Source organism: Poecilia mexicana, unplaced genomic scaffold (assembly GCF_051168715.1).
Source record: "Poecilia mexicana isolate PSO_F unplaced genomic scaffold, ASM5116871v1 scaffold_6, whole genome shotgun sequence".
Classification (NCBI taxonomy): domain Eukaryota; kingdom Metazoa; phylum Chordata; class Actinopteri; order Cyprinodontiformes; family Poeciliidae; genus Poecilia; species Poecilia mexicana.
Window position 1 is genome coordinate 33,652,130 of NW_028263375.1, and position 19,559 is coordinate 33,671,688.

General features: G+C 39.5%; 1 protein-coding gene across 8 annotated transcripts in view; it reads right to left on the reverse strand.

The window, feature by feature from the left end:
- Positions 1 to 18,280, reverse strand: part of ppp6r3 (protein phosphatase 6, regulatory subunit 3) — a 30,621-nt gene extending 12,341 nt beyond the window's left edge. For 3 of the 8 annotated variants that reach the window (XM_088006656.1, XM_088006652.1, XM_088006649.1), the window contains exons 1-17: positions 18,062 to 18,280; positions 16,747 to 16,872; positions 13,911 to 14,144; positions 13,485 to 13,671; positions 11,781 to 11,918; positions 11,554 to 11,619; positions 11,362 to 11,474; positions 10,619 to 10,732; positions 10,401 to 10,527; positions 10,148 to 10,300; positions 9,265 to 9,414; positions 7,128 to 7,192; positions 6,922 to 7,037; positions 6,049 to 6,134; positions 5,862 to 5,948; positions 3,921 to 4,060; positions 2,326 to 2,380 (exon numbers count right to left, since the gene is read on the reverse strand). In XM_088006656.1, the coding sequence (XP_087862782.1) occupies positions 2,326 to 2,380; positions 3,921 to 4,060; positions 5,862 to 5,948; positions 6,049 to 6,134; positions 6,922 to 7,037; positions 7,128 to 7,192; positions 9,265 to 9,414; positions 10,148 to 10,300; positions 10,401 to 10,527; positions 10,619 to 10,732; positions 11,362 to 11,474; positions 11,554 to 11,619; positions 11,781 to 11,918; positions 13,485 to 13,671; positions 13,911 to 14,137 (1,824 nt within the window). In that variant the 5' untranslated portion in view covers positions 14,138 to 14,144; positions 16,747 to 16,872; positions 18,062 to 18,280. The remainder of the gene's footprint in view (positions 1 to 2,325; positions 2,381 to 3,920; positions 4,061 to 5,861; positions 5,949 to 6,048; positions 6,135 to 6,921; positions 7,038 to 7,127; positions 7,193 to 9,264; positions 9,415 to 10,147; positions 10,301 to 10,400; positions 10,528 to 10,618; positions 10,733 to 11,361; positions 11,475 to 11,553; positions 11,620 to 11,780; positions 11,919 to 13,484; positions 13,672 to 13,910; positions 14,145 to 16,746; positions 16,873 to 18,061) is intronic. The other 5 variants (XM_088006653.1, XM_088006655.1, XM_088006654.1 and 2 more) reach the window with 5 other exon arrangements.
- Between the last annotated feature and the right edge of the window lie 1,279 nt (positions 18,281 to 19,559).

Genomic DNA, 19,559 nt, shown 5'->3' on the forward strand with positions numbered 1-19,559 from the left:
CAGATTTTTGTATAGCTTTTCTTCAGGATAACTTAAAGTGAGCTATTATTTTTACAAATTAATTTTCTAAACTACAGAAAAGTAATTGTTAGAGAAGCTCAAATGTGGAAAATTGGACTGATATTGATATGCGATAATACTGCCGTTGTGTTAGATTTCCCAATGTTTTATTTTATCTTGATTTTATCCGATTACCCGATTAATTGTAAGAATAATCGATAGATTACTCGATTACTAAAATATTTGTTTACAACAGCCCTAGTTAGAACCACTGCACATGTTCAGAAAGCTTTAGCAGCAGAACAGCATCGGGGGTTAAAGATGATGACTGTTACTGGGCTGCTGTACTTTAGTTTTCTTTAACTGGAACAAACTCAGGCGGGCTAGAGGCGTTTCGTGAATGAACCACAAGCAGTTCTGAAAGCTTGACTCAGATCTTTTCCTGACAACAATATTGCTTTAATGGTTTTCATTCATAACTTGAGATCAGACTCCAGCACAACCAATCTGCAGCCGTGAAGTACAGAAGTTGTCACGACAACACACGGGCTGCTGCCTGTGGAAGTAAGTGCAGACGCTGCACACCTCAGTGTATGCATTAATTTTCAGGTGATGTAATCAAAAACATTTGTATTCCTTGGCCTTTGACCTGGTGTGAGATTAATATGAAGTGTGTATGCATTTACAGAAGTGTTTTCCTGTGTTACATGATGTGCAGCATTTTGTGTTGGTGTTTTTTTAAGTGCTTTACAAATAAATTTGTTTTAGTAAAATTGCCAGCAACAGTATTTACTGTAGTGAAGTAGGGCTGAAACGATTCCTCGAATGATTCGAGTACCTCGATTACTAAAATTCCTCGAGGAAAATTTACCTGCCTCGAAGCTTCGTTAATTTATGTTTTATTAGTTAGCGCACCGTGTTCCGGCCGGGATTTCATTTGCGTTGCGCGGAGCTCTCACTTCCGCCTCTGAGTTGTTGACAAAAGCTAAGTCTCAGCGGCATAAAGTCCAATCTTCAAGATTGGCCTGTGGGGATTTTATTGATTGATGATAATGCCCGACTTTTTATCGTTTTTGGGGAACCAATAAGCATCCTTAAAATGACTGGGGAATGCCTGGAGTACGGCAGCATTTCTCCTCCGGGGCTGCTGGTTGAAAGCGAACGGCGGGAAGAGCGCTGAGGTGAGCGGATAGCCTGAACAGGGCGGGCGGCTGAGTAGCTGATGCTTACCGTGTAAATGTAGCTTTACCGACGAACCGCACAATAAATTTCATATCCCGGTCTGAAGAAACGGGTGGCGGAGCGCATCGTACATGGCTGGTAGATGAGTTTCTGAGTGTGACCAGTGAAGGTGTCGTAAATATCCCGTATTGCTTCCCCCCCGTGTTCGTCCCCCGGTCTAACGGTTCGTCAGTCCGCTGGTCTATTTCCTCCCCTCCACCCCATGTTCGTTCATTCGCCCTCTCCTCCCACTCCAGGCGGCATTTCCCGTATTTTCAAACCCAAAGCGTGACAGGTTAGGTGGCAAGGTGAGTTTAATTAATCTATTAAACTCACTGAAGATGAATACATAAACTAAAAGCTGGATTGTAGACATTTTTTATAAGCATATTTGTGAGCCTGCCTCTTTGTTATTAAATTCAATATAATTTCAGATTTTTCTATAACTTTTCTTCTGGTTAACTTAGAAAGTGAGCTATTATTGTTACAGGTTAGTTTTCTAAACTACAAAAAAGCAACTGTTAGGGATGCTCAAATATGAAAAATTGGACTGATATTGACATCTGATAGTAACACCGGTATTATGCCAGATTTACCAATATTTCATTTTATATTTTTTTTTAATCCGATTACTCGATTAATCGTAAGAATAATCGATAGATTACTCGATTACTAAAATATTCGTTTACAACAGCCCTATAGTGAAGCAACACTTGACTGAAAGGAGAGACTCCAGTGACTGGAAGCAGCACACTAATGTTAACATGACACGCATGCAATAAGGTGAGCATGCTGTTATTAAATAGAGCAGCATTCCAGTCATCAGTCGTGCTGGTTTCTGTCTCACACAGAGAGAAAACACTGCTAAGTCTCCGGCTGCTCTGAAACATGACATATGTCTGTCATTTGGAACCCTAATTTTAGAAAAAACTGTTTTTGCTATTCAGGCCATACACATGGTCTGAACACTGCGGACAGATATGGGTCACATATGGACCTGTGGTGTAAACAGAATAAGACATGTAGAAAAAACGAAAACAAAAGCCTTTTTCTCTTAGACTCATTATAGATTTTACATATTTAGGATCAATATTTAGTACTTACACTTTCATTTGTATTCAGGGAAAAGTTGATGTCTGATATTCTATCAAATGGAATACTGCAAGATGAAGAAAAACATGAGTTTAGCTATAGTTTTTAGGCATCGCCATGGTAACACATTACAAAGTGTGTAAACAGAAGTTCAGGTTCAACATATGTGGATAAACTTGTTTCGTGCAGAACACCACCAGACGAAGAAACTTCCTCAATCACACAAGTGTCTGAACCAGGCAGCAGCAACTACAGAACTACTGCTGCTTCCACTGATCACTGATAACCAATCAGTCTCACAGAAACATGAACCTCTGGCTACTCCACAATGGAAGGGAGAGAAAAATCACTTTACATGGAGATTTAAATAATAACAGTGATTAAGGTTGCAAGTTATGGCAGAAACAAAGCTGCAAAAACTCCATAACTGAAGCGGTAATTTAATAAACTAGAGATTAAACTTTTTAAAACTGCAGTGGAAAGAGTCCTGCAGTAAAAGCAGAGGCGTAAAGTTAACAGGTTTCAACTGCCTGGAATGGAGACTTTGTACCGATGTGTACAGTCAGGATTCAGGTTCTGTGGAACCTATAAGCAACATGTCTGACTGTTCTCAAACACTTATTTGGATAAAATCTGCTTCAGACTGTGTGGGGGTCGTGGTTTCCAGAGCTTCTGATACCGATCAGAAATCAGCTGATCTGGATTGTCAGAACATCCTGTGATGTTAGGCTGGTTATATTCATTCATGGACATTCATGTTTGATGGAATACAGAAATAAATAATGTTTGTATCTCTCCACAGAGATTCTGAATTAAGCAGAAAAGATGACCCAATATTTATTAAAGTGACAAACTGACATGATTGAGTTGGATCGGTGGAAAAATCAGCCAGTAAGAATCAACTTAAGTCAGAAACTAAATTCACTAAAACATGAATGCCATGAACGGTACGGTAACAAACTGCTTCCTCCAAACACTGGAGTTTTTACAGCTGGATGTTTGTTTCCACAGGAACTCACTTTTTAGAAGCTTGCAAATATATTGAGCAATATTTCTATGAAAAAGACACAAGATCTGAACTTTGTTTCTGACATATTTCTATTAATTTGGAGAGCATTTCACCAAATCGTCACTCATTTCTAAAACCCCCACCAGCTTTTGAACTGTTGATTATGCCGAGCAGAAGACAGAAACAGACTTCAGGCAGATATTCCCCATCTGAAGAGAAGCAAGTGTTCTTAAAGCACCAATCAGCTGCCAGCTCTCCCCACAAGCATTTATACCACTGCTTAGGATTACATGGACCCAAAGCAACTTCCCCTGAAACGGGAAAATCAGGCTACAGTCGGCAAAAGACAACAAGCTGAGGTGGATATGATTGGTTTTCCATGAACCGCTGAAGCTGCGGCCTTGTTACAGAGGAAGGAGAAATGGATGAATTTCAACCTCCATTTTCCTAATTCAAATCCAAAATAAGTTAAAATGTTTTGTACTTGTGACAAATAAATGAATGCAATAGTCAACAGTGCAGGAATATATGTAATCCACCAGCTTTATATTGCCTTTTGTGTCATAGACAGTTATATTAATGCAAGATGCATACTTACTCCACAACATCATCCTGGTCAGCAAACTCTTCGTCATTGAAGCCGAACTGCTCAATAAAATTGGACGTCATTTGTTGCATCTGATAATCAGAAAAGGCCTGGCAAGACCCAGGACCAACGATAATGATATAGTCTTGGCTCTACACACAGCTAGGCATTAGTTGCAGTACAAAACGTTACAAATGTATCACAATTCTGGTTAAAACACAAATGCACAATTCAACTATCTATTCCACCTGAAGCTGTTACTCTGAGTGAAGTGACTGGAAAGGCAGGTGATGCTTTGGAAATCATCTCAGCTCTGCAAGCAGGGGCTTCCTGATGCTGCAGTGTGAGGTTCTGATCAAACCTCAAGAATGACAACTTGCTTCCAAATAGATCTAAAAAAAAAAAAAGATTTAAAAAAGGCTCTGATGTTTGAGGCTTTAGGCTGCATGATACTGACCTTTCTAAATGTAGAAAGGTCAGCAGCTCTTCATGCTGTGTGAGTTTAGGATGGACTAGAAATAAATGGGGTCTAATTTCCATGTAAGTGAAGGGTCAGTGTTTACCATGTTTAGCCAGTCAGAGCTTAGATGATTTCACAACAGAGAGCATCACCTTGTGTTTTCTGTTAGACATTACACACAGTCCCAAACAGGTGAGCATGTGACAATCCACATAGAAGTGAAGGACTTCTGGAAAACATCACCAGCCTGGGCTTCATCTCAATACGTCTGAAATATCAGAAAGTTTAAAATCTCTTCCTGATCACCAGGATTCTGTTTCATCCTTTCCTGCAGCATCTTTCAACAGCAGGACAAGAGCTTCGAACTTCACTACTGTCCTTTCAACAGTGGAAGCGACTTTTGATCTAAAACCAAAGCTCAACAAGAGCCTAGCTTCATTCCAGCTGTTTCACTTGGAAAAAGAACATTAGCCTGATGAACAGATCAGGAATAATCAGATAAAAAACAAACACCAACGACCTGAGCAAGCAGCGGCACCGCTGAGCGTTCAGAGCTGGGCTGTAACAACCCGGCTGAGATAGAAAAACGGTTTCCAACAGCCTTGTTCCAACATCGATATCTGATATTCATATTAATGTGATGGCAGACAATCAATATTTATCATTATAATATATTTCAGTACTCTTTCAACAAATTGGAAAAAAAAAAAAACGTTCACAATGCTGACTTCACTGCGGCTTCTCTGCTTCAGGTAAACTTCCCACAATCTTTTGCTGCATCATTATCACATGGCCACGCTCCTCTCTCCAGAAACAAATGGCAACAAGAAGGAAACAGTTTTATTCATAGGACTGACCACGTTCGTGCATCTTTATTTCAGGAAGATTAAGAAAAACTAAATTCCCTTGTGAATTAGATGAAGATGCGAAATCATTTTTATGGGAGTTCATAATAAGCAAAAGCTGTCATTTTCACATCAAACATGGTCTGAACCTCCATCCAGTGGTGAGGTTATGCAACATGCAGGCCTGTGTCGGCACCACAAGTCTGATCAACAGTACTGGAAGAAAACCCTGTCGATAAAACACGATGTGATCTGAGAATATTTCAGGCAGGAACGTCACTGTTGTGATTAAACAATGAGGCACATGCATTTATTTGACAATAAATCATTTCTAAATGAAATGTGAAAAACGGTTCCCACGGTTTCCCTCTATGATCCTGCCTCTCACATGGAGCCAAGCGGTCGGAGGCGACGCTGTGCTGCAGGGATTGTCACCGGCTCACCTGGCTGAAACTGTTCACAAATCTGTTTCACTCAGCTGAAGAGGTCACATTCACACAATTAGTGGAAGCTTAGTTTCATTCAGTTCTAACCAATTTAAAGCAAAGCTAGTAGTGATTGAATTGTTATTGTTATAAATGATTTTAAACTATTTCTGAAGAATTCAATCACCCAGGTCTGCATAGTGGCTACATTTGAGTGTCTTACTTGTTGAAGTGAAGAGTCCTGGTGAAAGCCACCATCTTTAAAGTCTACCTCATCATCACTGGAAGAATGGATGTGATGAGTGTTCACCTAAAAACATAAAACAATAAGGCTCTGGTCACTTTATGACTGGAGACATGAAGGTTGAAGTAAAATCCCTCAGAGAGGCAGAATTTATCTAGTAACTCACCAGGTCAACAGTGTTTCTTTTGTTTGTGTCAGCAAGCTGCCCAGAAATGAAGGCCTCCCAGTTCTCTCTGTCCTCTGTGGGAAGCTCTGGAACACACATCATAAGCAATACAAAGTAAAGTCAATCCCATCACCTCCATCAGCAACCATAAGGCTGTCAGATTTTAAAAATTTCATCTAATTCTCATGATGTCTGAGAACTTCAAAATAAAATCACATTGTAAAGCCTGTTTTCAATAAAAAGTCAATATTTACTGCCAAACACATTTAATAACACCACATTTTTTAAGGGTTTTATTTGCTCAAGTGGCCTTTATTTAATAGTGAATTGACAGGAAAGTGGGTAATGGGAGAAGGGGGGAAACATGTGGCAAAGGTCACCAGGCTGGGAATTGAACTTGCGACAGCTTCATTGAGGACTAAGGCCTCCTTATGCGAGTTGTGCTTAACCCCTGCACCACCACAGGACACCAATAACACCAAATGTCTGTGTAGTGTGGTGTAGTAGTACAGCAGCACCCCATATATGGAGGTAATGGTCCTCCACATGACAGTCCCGAGACATTTACTGGCCATCTTTGTCCTTCTCCCTCTGCTAGCCATCAATTAAAGCTCGAGTGCCAAAAAATTCTTTAAAAATCTCCAGATGAACCTAAGAGCACAAAGTAAAGTCCTGGTCCAGCTGTAAGCTACATTTGCTCACAAGACATCAAGTAACTCTTCATAATTTTTACTCTTCAAGTAAAAATTATGTAATTTTTGCTCAATTTAGCAAGTAAAACTGAGAAGTTTCAGCTGTATGAAGACTATACAGTCATATTTAAATATAACATCAATGCTAGTCATAAACACCACAACTAAAACCACTCCTTACCAGAGATGAGCCCCTGTATCTGTGGGCCATTAGGACCTTTGTCACTGTTATGAACAATGGAATTGGCTATTCTGGTCAGATGGCCCATGTAACCTCGTCGTCGACCGCCCTCTGATCTGAAATACACCAACAGCAACAGAGTTATCCAACACCAACAGACCATCGTTTAAGCAGAACGTCTGTAGCATCAAACAGGAAAAACCTACTGCTCTTTCTCATTGGAGCGCCAGGCATCTACGATTCTTTGGATCAGCTGACAGGCTTGAAACAGCTGGAGGAGGAAAAAAACAGACATTGAGAAGAAATTATGAAAAACAACAACAAACACAAAGAGTGCGTCCAACAAGCAGGAAAACCCCAGGAATAGAGTCCTGAACTAGGACTCTATTCCTAGTTACAAGTCTAATCAAATTGTTAAAAGTAGCCTGTCTGAAAAAACACAGAACTTTTACTGTTCGGATATGGGATGCCAGTTTCAACAGTATGTTTATATTAAGGACACAAAATGGGCAGATATCTGATATTAATACTGCTGTTAAACCAATGAGATATTTACTGATATTGTATTTTTTTTTCTAGACTTTCTAGACATGTAAAAGTGATCACACCGTCTACATTGCTTTTCTGCTTCAGGTAAACATCCCATAATTATCACTGGGATGACGGTGGCAGGAGTTTGTCCCGGAATCAGTGGGTCTTTGGTTCAATTCCAGCTCCACCTGCCCACCACCAGCCTGCTGGTGTTGGCCACAATCCTGTAGTGATTTCATTTAGAGCGTCTGAGTGGCATCACCATCTGTCACATGACCTGGCCAATTTGTTAAAAAGACCGATTTGTTAAAACATGACTAACATCGGCTGATAGTGATGCCGATATATTACGCATCACTACTTTACTTAATTTATTATTAAAAGATCTGAAACATTAGTTTCACTGTTTCTAATAAGAACTGACCCATTAGTTTGGTGGAAGATGTCGAAAGAAACTAAACCCAATAAAAATTAATTGGGCAGATCTACACACAGCTGTGAACATGTAAAATCTCTGCTTATGTTTTCCTTAATTAAGACATTTAATGTGGAACAATAGGAGAAAACAAGTGTATTCAGTAGAGATGTGCCGATCAGGTTTTTTCCTGCCGATACCGATACCGATCACCCATGATGGCCGATACACCGATACCGATCACCGATACCGATCACATAATTATTATTTATTTATTTTTTATCATAAACACTACCGGTTACATTATGTGGAAAAAGGAACCATGAATTCACCTTAATTTAGACAAAAACTTGTTTTTAATAACTTTTTCCAAGAAGAAAACTAAACAAAACAGGCATTGTGCAAATTGTACTGCTATTGGTAGTGCTATCTTTAACAGACTGATAACATATGAAGGCATAAAACCTCTCAACATTGCCAAAAAGTTCAAGTATAAAACTTAACATTCAAAGGCAAATACAGGATCCATTACAATAAACAATCCAGAGTTACTGAATGAAAACTTCCTGTTAGCATGGCGGCTAGCTGATTACTGCTAGCTCTGATTGGCTGTTTCTGACTGAGCGGAGTAATTATGCAGAACAGGGAGGAGATCGATTATTTTTTCAGAGATTATCTGTCTCATGTTAGGGCAGCGAAAGTTTTAATACTTAGGTAAAATGTATTTTTTTTTAAGTTAGATGCTGCAGCTTTAAGCAGGTTCGGTGTGAGAGTCACTACCAGGTGGAGCAGAAGCGAAGCTCCGTCTGTGAAATATTACTACCTGTAGCGTAGCAGCAGTTCAACAGGAGAGCAGAACCAGCGTCTGACATCGCAGCACAAAGACAAATAATTTTGCGGGTTCTTTGTTTAGCTTTCTGGCCGTCATGCTAATCCGGGTGAGTGTTTGTAGCTGTGCGCTGCTTTACCTGCTATCTGATCCTCCGTATGTCTTTTTTACTGCAGTGAGCCTCGATGTAGCCAAACTCCGTCAAGTATGGCATTGTTTTTATGTCGTATTAGCTTCGTTGTGTTGATGCATTTTGACCTGCTTCAATTTTCCGCCGCAGCACGCAAACTTCCCCATTCACTCAGTGCGTTATAGTTCCACATCACTTAAGATTTGTTGTTGCGCGTTTGCGCAGTGTGAAGGAAAGAGGAGACCAGCTGCGCAAGCAGGCTGCGAAATGAGAAGTAGGTGATCGGTATCGGTAAAATAGACAATGATCGCCGATCACCGATCATGCACTTTTTCACGAAAATCGGCCCGATTGTGATCGGTGACCGATCGATCGGCACACCTCTAGTATTCAGGATAGTAATCAGCTGAAGGCTCCCTGTCAGTAAGTGAGCCTTACATGTCTGATGAGGGCGCTCTCTGCTGCGCCGCCCTGCTCCCCGTCTGGCTGCGGCTCTGCCGGAGCTGGAGGCATAGCCAGAATCATTGCTGTGCAGATTTCCACCTGAATATGGAGGAAGTTGTTCCAAATGTATTTGAAATACATATCCTGTTAAAAAGAACAGAAAGAAACAGACAAGCTGTTCAGCAATGAATGATATGAGGCCACTGTTTTATAAAGCACTAAACGAAGTGATGGAAACTTTACTGAAGACAACAAAGCTGCTGCTGGGTAAGCTCTCCTAAAACTGAGAGCTTAACACCTGCACTCTACAGTCAACTGTTGTAGTCTGTACTCATGCAAGATTCCATCTGGAGGGAGTTTCATAATAATCAGTGCATTAAAATAAAGTAACAGAATGGAATGGTGTAGTTAGGCCTGTCACAATAAACAATGAATAAATTAATCACATGATAAACCAAAACAAACTCAATAATTTTCATTTGCTTGATTTATTGTTAGGGTTAGGATACCCTCTCTTTTTTCTCTCTTTCTACCAAAACTGGTCTTCAGTTTTCTGCTTTGGTCTCAACTATCCCTTTTTTGACAGACAATTCTGTCCACAGAGACTTCTTAATTATTATTTTTTTGTTGTTGTTTCTGTTTTGTTTTATTTTGGATATTTTGGATTCAGTTTCAATGTTTAAAAGCTCATTAGAATTTTAGTTTATTGATCTTTGAGAAAGTGTTCTTGCATTGTTCTTCTGTTATTATTATTACTGTACTACTTGAAAATTGCCTCAAAACAATATTATCGTTTATCGCAATAAGTTCTGGGACAATTTATCGTCTGGCAAAATTTGATATCGAGACATGCCTCGGTGTAGTAGCTGGTACTCACTAATATGACTCCCAGCGTGTTGAGGTTTATGAGTTCTGCAATGATGCTGTGAGTGTTGCACTGCAGCAGACTGGCCACCAGTCTGACCACATTGAGCCTGGTGTTGCCCACTGGTGGGTCCAGGACCCCCCACGTTGTCTTCAGCACATTCTTCTAATGATGGAGAGCAAACACTGTTCAGCATGTACAACTACACTCAACAGCATGATCAACTTGATAGTCCAAACCCTTCAGGGTGAGGAAAAGGTTTTACCTTTGGGGGTTCGAGCAGCAGCTGGTGGAAATCTTTGAGGCGGGGTCTCACAGCCTCCAGGATGCTGTGGTTGACTGAGAATGAGGGGTGGGACATCCCAGGAGGGCATTCCATATGACCCTCGAACCTACGAAGTGCAGCGGCAGATTTTATTCAACTGGTTGTCACACGACCATCACCAACACAAAGTCAACTTGAAGATATTGAACAGAACATACGCTGGTCTCCTGGTCTCAAACAATGTGAGGAGGATCTGGATGACACTAACTATAGCAGACTCATTTTTGTCCTTCTCAAAAATATTTGAGAGCAGCTGCTCCACCGTTTCCTGCCTGAGAAAGAAGAGGACCAACAGGGAGATGTGAGAGGAGGTCTTGAGCTCACCAGAAACATCACAAGGAACTGAAAGTCTAAAACAGACTGAAATAAGAACAAAGAAGAAAACATCTACCAAGAAGCACATAAATGAATTTTAGGTCTTAAAACTTTACATGATGATATAAACAATATAAGGATGAAATGGAACCAATCTGGGTTTCCCTAGCAACCTAAAACTCTTTTCACATCATAGTGAAACAAACAAGCAGCTACAAACTCCCAGAATGAGTCACTTCATCATTTTAGAAACTACTGAGAGCAAAGGCCCCGCCATGATGACATCATCAGAGGGGCGTGGCTTACAGCTAGCCTTACCCTGCTGGGAACTTCTCCAGGGATGAGCTCAACATATTTAAACATTAAAAGGTTAGATCCATGAATTAGAAGGAAATGATAAAAACCACTGAGCAAACTCTGGTTCTGATGATCTGGGGTCTGAACATCAACTTTCATTAGGAGTGAAACTGGCAACCGAGTTATTCAAGTTTCACTTCAGCCTTTAATGTCATATTCACAGATTCATAAAGAGTTATCAACCAACAAAACAAGTTTAGTTTTATAAGATGCAAATGTAGCAGTATACTTCTCTAGCGTAGCCAGAAGAGGATCGGGCTCAGAGCAGCCCTGGACCTGAAACATCTGGTCTCTGCTCAATCTGATGATTTCACATAAAGACTGGGAGGCGTTGGAGTGTCTCTGTGTCGACAACAAAATCTGGTCAGTGTGAAGAAGAGGTCAAGTAAAGGCAAGGCCAAATTACTCTTAAAACACTCACATCTTCATCTTGAGAAGGCTGGACCATGTCAACCAACCTCTGAATCACTTTCTCCTCATTCAGCCACTGGAAGGCAAGACGGTAAACAGGGTGTTGCATTATTACACAAAAAATCTTAAGAGTTGCCTTCAGAGAAACAGATTATCTGTTACAGATTTCTGACATTTGAATGAGAAAGACAGTGATGAATGTCAGCAAAGCTTGGTGAGCATAGTGCCGTTACCCACATTAAGAACATCATGCCGTAGCTGCTGGGGTTCAATGCATGTGAGCATTCTGAGCAGCAGGTCCATGATGGCAGACGTCCCGATGTGTTTTATCATCAGATCAACAAAGTCATCCCTCTTCCTTAGAAAATTCACTATCTGTTAAAAACAGAAGAGAAATTCACAACGATACCATCAGGAGTCTGGAACTCTAAACAGAAAAAAGACATTCAGAGGATTTCTTTCAGTTATTCACATCTTAGCGTTGCTTCTAGAATAGCCACTGCTGTAACGAGGTAGAGTATTTCATCCTGACTCAGAGTCCAGGTGTTTCTCTCAGAGAGCATTGGGGCCACTGCTAAAACTGGGACTTCTCTTTAACATAGAAAGTACTCCAGGTCCAGAGTTACTGTGTGTGTACGCTCTGACCTCTCAAAGGCCCGGTCGATTACATCACATGGTCTGGTTCTGCTGGATCTCACTTCCTGATAGAAATGACTGAGTTCTTTCCACTCTCACCACATGCTTGTTCAGAACGAGGGACTGCTGACAGCCAGTGACTCGATGCAATCAGCAGAGCTTCCTTTTACTAACTAGTACTACTGGTACAACTGGTACTACTAGAGATGCTTCAGTCAGGTTTTATGCTGCCAAAAGAGATACTGATCACCGATACCAATCACATGTATTGGCTATTCATTGTTTCATTTTGTTAAAAACACAATTGGTTATGTGATCTAGCAAAAGGAACCATTAAAAAAATAAATAAATCAACTAATTTATACAAAAACGTGAAAAAAAAAATCTTGCAGGCACAATGCAACAGCCATGCAGTGAAAAGGACGACTGAAAAACCTTATATCAGTTACAATATTTAACAGACTGAAAACAGTCAGGCTCAACGACCTGAATTATACAGAAAGTCAAATAAATCTCACAACACTGCCTATACCAAATAATGTAAAGAAAAAAGAAAAATGCAGGTTACATTAAAATAAACTATCATAAATCCCCCAAATGAAAACATGGCCAATTGTTTTGTGCATGAACAAATTAACTGTCTCATGTTGGGTATTAAAAATGTCACTATGTCATATGTAAAAAAAAAAAAAAAAAAAGAAAAAAAAAAAAGCTTTTTATTTGAAAAAAATATTAGTGACATGCTGCAGCTTTAAGGATCCGCTGTCTGTGGAGCTTAAATGGTGGTTGTGTCTCAGTAGAGGCCGTCCAACAGTGACACGGGTTGGTCATCCAGTCACATAAACTTAATGATCATTTTGCTCAGCCTACTGATTGACATGTTCACATTGGTGATTGTGAGGCACTTTAACTCCTCTGTCTTTAATTTACCACACTATGTTAAATATTTGTTTTTTAAATATCGTATTAAATTTGTTGTGCTGATGCATTTTGAAATCGAGGTATTTTTCCATCTCACAGCTTCACATCACTCTCACGGGCAGCACAAACGTTCCACACAACTTTGCTTAGGATTTGCTGCCACTCTTACACAGCTTGAAGGAAAAAGGAGATCTGCTGCAGAATGGGCATCTGCAGGCCGCCAAGCAGGACATGCATGTGGTCGGTAACAAAAGACAGTGATTGGCAAACACCCAACATATACTTTTTCATGGAGATCCGCCGGCAATGATCAACGGCCGACTGATTGGCACACCCCTAACAACTGCTACTACTAATTTCCACTGAGTATTTTCCCAGACGTACCTGTTCAGGCTTGCGTCCTATAAGAATAGACAGCACTTTGGAGAAAAAACTGGCTAGGAGGGGGTTCAGCGGTGGATCGTTCTTCAGGAAACCATACAGTTTCATCAGCAACATCTCATCTTCTCCCAGTCTGTCATTGATTTGGCTCACGTCTGATGTCAGCAGCTCGCATGATATGTTGGGATACCTATGAGACAAATGTTGCCCTTTAGACTCATGACAAAGTTTTCTTTACTGATCGATTCATGCCGACAGTATTTCACTCCAGGAACAGCAACCCACAATCTCTATTGATGACTTCACTCACTTGTTTCAAATTATGTCTTCTACATTATAAACTCTTCAATGTTTTCAACAGAAAGATTAAAAAACATCAAAAACAGTGTTATTCTTTTTCCAGAAGGCAGTTCTGAACCATGCTCTTACTTGTATTTAACCTTTTCCTCTACATCAGCATTGGGCTCCTGTGTGATGAAGGTGACCAGGTCCTCCATGCACTGCGCTCTCAGGAGGAAATCCACCAGCTTGTGGTTCTGAGCCTTGCACTCCTGCAGGACGTCATCCTCATCCATGACTTCTGTCAGGGTCACGTCCTCCTTCTCCAGGAGTGTGTCAATGTGGGATGTGGTGTGGAGGTCAAATTTCCAAAACATGGTGGATCTAAAGACAGACCAGACTGAATTAGCTGAAAACGTCTACATAGCTGGCAGGTGTGTTTCTGTGTGTGACGAAGGTGCCAAAGATCTGCCACTCCAGGAACAGCACAAAAACTATAAATGGCCTTACAAAGGATGTAATCATGTATTAAGTTGACTGAAAATGATTATGGAAACTGAAGACAAGAGTATTTTAAGTATCTATGTCAGTCTGCTGCTTTATCATCTTTACTATTAAATTTAATATCATTTCAGATTTTTGTGTGATTATTTTTCCAGGCTGCCTTAAAAACTTGCTATTTTTGTTACAGGATAATTTTCTAAGCTGCAGAAAATTGAAATTGAGTAACACTTTATTTGAAGAGATGTGCATAAGACTGACACAACACTGATAAATATGACATGACAGCAGCTGTCATGAACACAAAGAAGTCTTCATGAATGTTTATGACTGTTGGCAGGAAGTATCATTCTACACTTTTAATGCAAAGTTGCTTTAAAAGTCAATTAAAAGTGCCACCTTTGCATTAAAGTGTCATTTACCAGTCTGTGTCAGTGTTACTTGCCAATTAACGCAAAATTTCACTTCAAATAAAGTGTTACTGAAAATTGTTAGGGATTCACAAATATATTGATGTTATGGAAGAATTTACCAATGTTTTATTTTATTATACTTTTTATTAAATTACCTGATTATGAGAATAATCAATAGATTACTAAAATAATCATCTACAACAGCCTATACTGAACAGAAGAATGATATTATAACTGAGCTTGGCCCTCCTGAGAAAAAAAGGCTCTTCCTTTGATGATCTTAAACTTCTGTCATCTTTCTCCTGAGCAGATTTACTTCAGACTGCATCTGACAGAAAGCAGGGGAAGCTGTCGCAGAAAACAGTTGCATGGCTTCTGTGATGGAACATCCACACTCCTTTAAAGGGAAATAAGAAATACCCAATTTCCATGGAAACACATGACACTTTGTCTTACTTTTTGGCCCTCGGTATGACCTTTCTCCAGGTTTGTACTTCAGTCAACCCATAATGTTTCCTTCCAGAAGTCTGAGTGATTATGTCCAAGGGAACATCACTTTACTGTTTCTACAAAGTTGCCTCTGTACTTCAATTTCTAATTCTTAAAAGCTTTTGGACATATATGAATTCTGACAGTCTCCTTGTAGTTCATGTCAATTTTGTTTTTTGGTGCCAGCTTATCCAAAATAAAGAAGCCACTTTAAGTTAGTCAGGTTCTCATAACTAACTAAAAGATATAGAGAATGACGTAAATCTGCTTCAGTCTTCATAGCATTGAATTGAGCTGTTACCTTCATCCTTCAAGGAAAGCATCTATAAAACAATATTTAACTCATCTTCAGCTCAAAAACTTTGCAACAACCCCTTTTACTGACCTGCTGTGTGTCAGGTCAGAAAAGTCAGACAGTCTGAGCTGACTACAAACCTTGGTGACTGTCACTATACTGATGTGCAATGGTTTGTCTTCACTGAGTAACATCTTAGACTGAGTCTTGTTTCAGTCTAAGATGTGACACTGACAGTGCATGTACAGCTGCTACTCACTCATCATCAATATAAAGCTTTGGTCTAACTCTTGTCTGTAACTATGTGAAACACAGCAGAAATTGAAGAGCCTGTTAGCTTGACTATACCATCCCACATCCACCAAGAGAATGATCGTAAATAAATCTGAGCAGCTTTACAAGCGCATGTACCCTAGTAAGCTAGCAGGTCCCATGGTAACAACAAGACCTTATGGTGTGGATGCCCTTACTGTGAGGTAAGCCATGTTCAAATGCAGGCAGTCAGAAGAAGCTGTTTAACAGATATTTCTGTTTTCTACCACATGATTTACATGTAGCAGTAAACAACTATTAGAACTGCTTTTTTAGTAGGTCTTGGGTTTGAATCCCACCCTGTGGTCTTTTTGTTCTCCTGGTGCATGACAGTTCTCATCAGGTCTCCTGCTTCTGAGGCAATCAGCCACTCTAAAGTGCCTTCAGGTATCAGCGCATGCATGAAGCTGTCTGTCCTGTGTTGCCCGGTGATGGAGTGGCCACCTGTCCAGTGCACTGCCCTCTTCCGACCCAGCGACCAGTGGAGATGCTAACCAATCCACACTGACTGCTGTTTCTTTAATGCTAGCCAAGCTTATCCCCAACATTAGAGGCTAAAGCCGGTTTAAAATATCAACGCCATAAAACATTTTCTGTTTTAAAATAATAGCAAAGACCTGTTTTACAGTGACTACTCTTTAATACACATGGTGTGACAATACCTCTGCACCCAGAAACAAACAGCAGCCACGCATAAAACAAAGGGTAGAAAATACATTTGACTGCTATTTTTATAATTCCTAAATTATAACTACTAGATAACACCAGAATTTGCTAAAAACTATCTTCATATTAAAGCTTCCCCACATTTTAAAGTTACTGAATGCAGCTGCTTCTATATATACAAAGTGCAACACAAATAACATGCAATATTTGTTAAATTAATAGGCAAAAAAGGAACAAAATTCTGACTGGTGCATCTTTAAGAAGTGTTAACTAGCACAGAGGTCACGTAACGGTAAGCAGTTCTGCCTACCTGTAAATATATCAGAGTCCAGACTACGGAGCTCAGGTTAAAAAGAGATTTGTCCTAGTCTTTGGAAGTTGTGTCCCATTCCAGGAGAGACAGCTGGATGGGCAGAAGGACAGATGCTGGACAGGCCTAACAAAGCAATTCAGAAAAGAAGATATGGAATCAGAGTCAGATGATAGACTCTGTTACTTCAACAACATGATAAATTGGTTTTTATTAATCATATACTATTAAATAGTAATGGAAATTGATCATTAATTTTCTCCGCCATCTACAGCATCTGGAAATCTTAAAAATACAAGGATCCATCTCCACAGTCTTTAAATTAAATGGAATGTAAACATGTTCACAATAAATATAACACCCCATGTTCTCTCAACCACTATGGTCATTGGGCTACAACAGGCTGTAAACAAAACACCACACAGCAGGACAATAACAGCCAACACAAAAGTCCACATTTCTGATATCTTATATCCCACAAATATATCTTACTTGGTACTCTTGGAATCAGTAAAATAAAAGATTTTACCGGGTCCAAAGTACTCAACAGAACAAAACCTCTCAGACAATTCTTTCAATGGTTTTATGAAGTGAACCAAAGCAAACCCAGACTTCTTGACCGTGCTCTAATCAAATTTTAACCAACCCTGTTTACCGGCGTACATGTTCTCAATCTGACCTGAAGCGAACAACATCCGCTTCACGTTAATTACTTACACCTAAACGGATCATCTCATTTCCTTTTTCAACCCCGAGTTAAAGAATCAGCAGGATGATAACGCCGATATGTACATACAGGCAACAGCAGTCACAATTGAAGACCATTACTTACACTTCGCTGCCGCTAACGCAGTAGGAAGAGCAGCCAGTCATAGCAAAGAGTTTATACTTCCTATTAGTTTTGCTACATATTTCCGACATCTAGTATACGGTGCTAATGGCAGAGTAACTTCTTGTAAAGCTAAATGAACCCAGTCGGTACAGTGAAAGTAAAACCGGCTCGTGCTAACAAGCTAGTGAAACAGACTACAGTATGCTAGCCTCTCCTAAATAAGGTAGAGGAAGAATGTCCAGTTAGCCGATGTCAGCGAGCTATGGAGCTTCCAAGTTAAAACATTTCATCTAATTACGTTTTCCGTATGCATGTTACTATTACTATGTGATGACGGTGCACCTGCATTTGTTAGAGCTGTGAAACCTGATCTAATCCATAAGGTGATAAGACTGCAAAACATGTTTTGTGTTAGCCAGCCAACGATAGCCGGTTTTATGAAGGCTGCTGGCTAATCGTCTGTAAGGCAGAGAGTACACCTACCGACTGGCAGCTGGAAACGACAAATCTTGAGCATGTAGCTTATCCCGCCATTAGCCTTTGACCTTACCAGTACGAATCTGGAAACAATATTATATTCCAGAAAGGAAAATAATGTGTTCAAAAGTGATTCTAGCAGGCGCCAAAAGGTAGATCTTCGGACTGTACTTTTCAAGATGGCGGTTCCGCCAACTTCGACGACCCCCTCCCCCACTACAGCTGCAACGTTTGTCAGTATGTCAACCAATACAGCGACACGATTGGCCACATGCCTCATCGCTCAAAGAAGGTCCCGAGCTTTCATTGGACGTGAATCTCGTTGCTTCCGGGCGTCATTTTATCGCAGTATTTAGATTCGGTGGCCATGAAAATCGGTTTGTAAAGCTACTGTTTTCTGAATAGCAGAAGTAATGAAAAAACAGAAGTAAAAAAAAAATAGATTATGCGCGTATTTCATGCTTGATGATCATTATTTGGACAGGTGCGTTTTTATATAAATAATGGCTCCGCCCATAGGTTTGTTTTGAATTTACAACCAAACTGCACGCCAGAGCTTCTAGGTTAAAATCCCCTTGTAAATAAAATAAATAAGTGATATAAAATGGCTTCTTAAGCAATTTAAAGTCATCTATCTATCTATCTATCTATCTATCTATCTATCTATCTATCTATCTATCTATCTATCTATCTATCTATCTATCTATCTATCTATCTATCTATCTATCTATCTATCTATCTATCTATCTATCTATCTATCTATATATATATAACTGCTAATATTATATATTATATTATATTATATTATATTATATTATATTATATTATATTATATTATATTATATTATAAAGTCTTGTCAAAAAGATTAAAATAGGGTTTGCGGACAGAAATCTTACCAAATGAAATCAACGGGTGAATAAAATTTCTAGTAGAACGTCGAGCTCATATCGACTTTGAAAGGCCAGATTTTTTTTTCAGTGGCCCTGATCCTCTTCCGTACAAGTTACACCATTATGTTTATTTCTAAGATTATTATTGCCCTGGTTAAGTATCTTGAAGAAGTTATTTGTGTTTTATATGTTAAACATAAAATAATTTGGTCGGAGGTGAACTGAGTAGCTACTTCTGTTGATTAACTACCGCTGAGTTTATGCTTTTATTTTGGTAATTTTCTTGTGAACGTATCTATGGTAACGGAACGCAGTTCTACCTGGAAATGTTAACCGCAATACACAGAAAAGGTTAACATCAAAACAGAAAAAAAAGATAGAAATTAACCTCATTTAAGTCCATGAGGGAACAAGGTTAGTAACTAGGACTGATATGTATTTGAGTAACTTGAAGTGTTTATGAAAAAAATCTGTTTGCTTGAGTAAATAATCACGTAAGCATCAACTAAATGACGACTTTCGTAACATAAAGTACAAACCTACTTTTTACAATTCGTTCAAGAAGAATGTAAATCTTTTAAAAAGTCTTTGTAGAAAGAATATTTTTGAACAT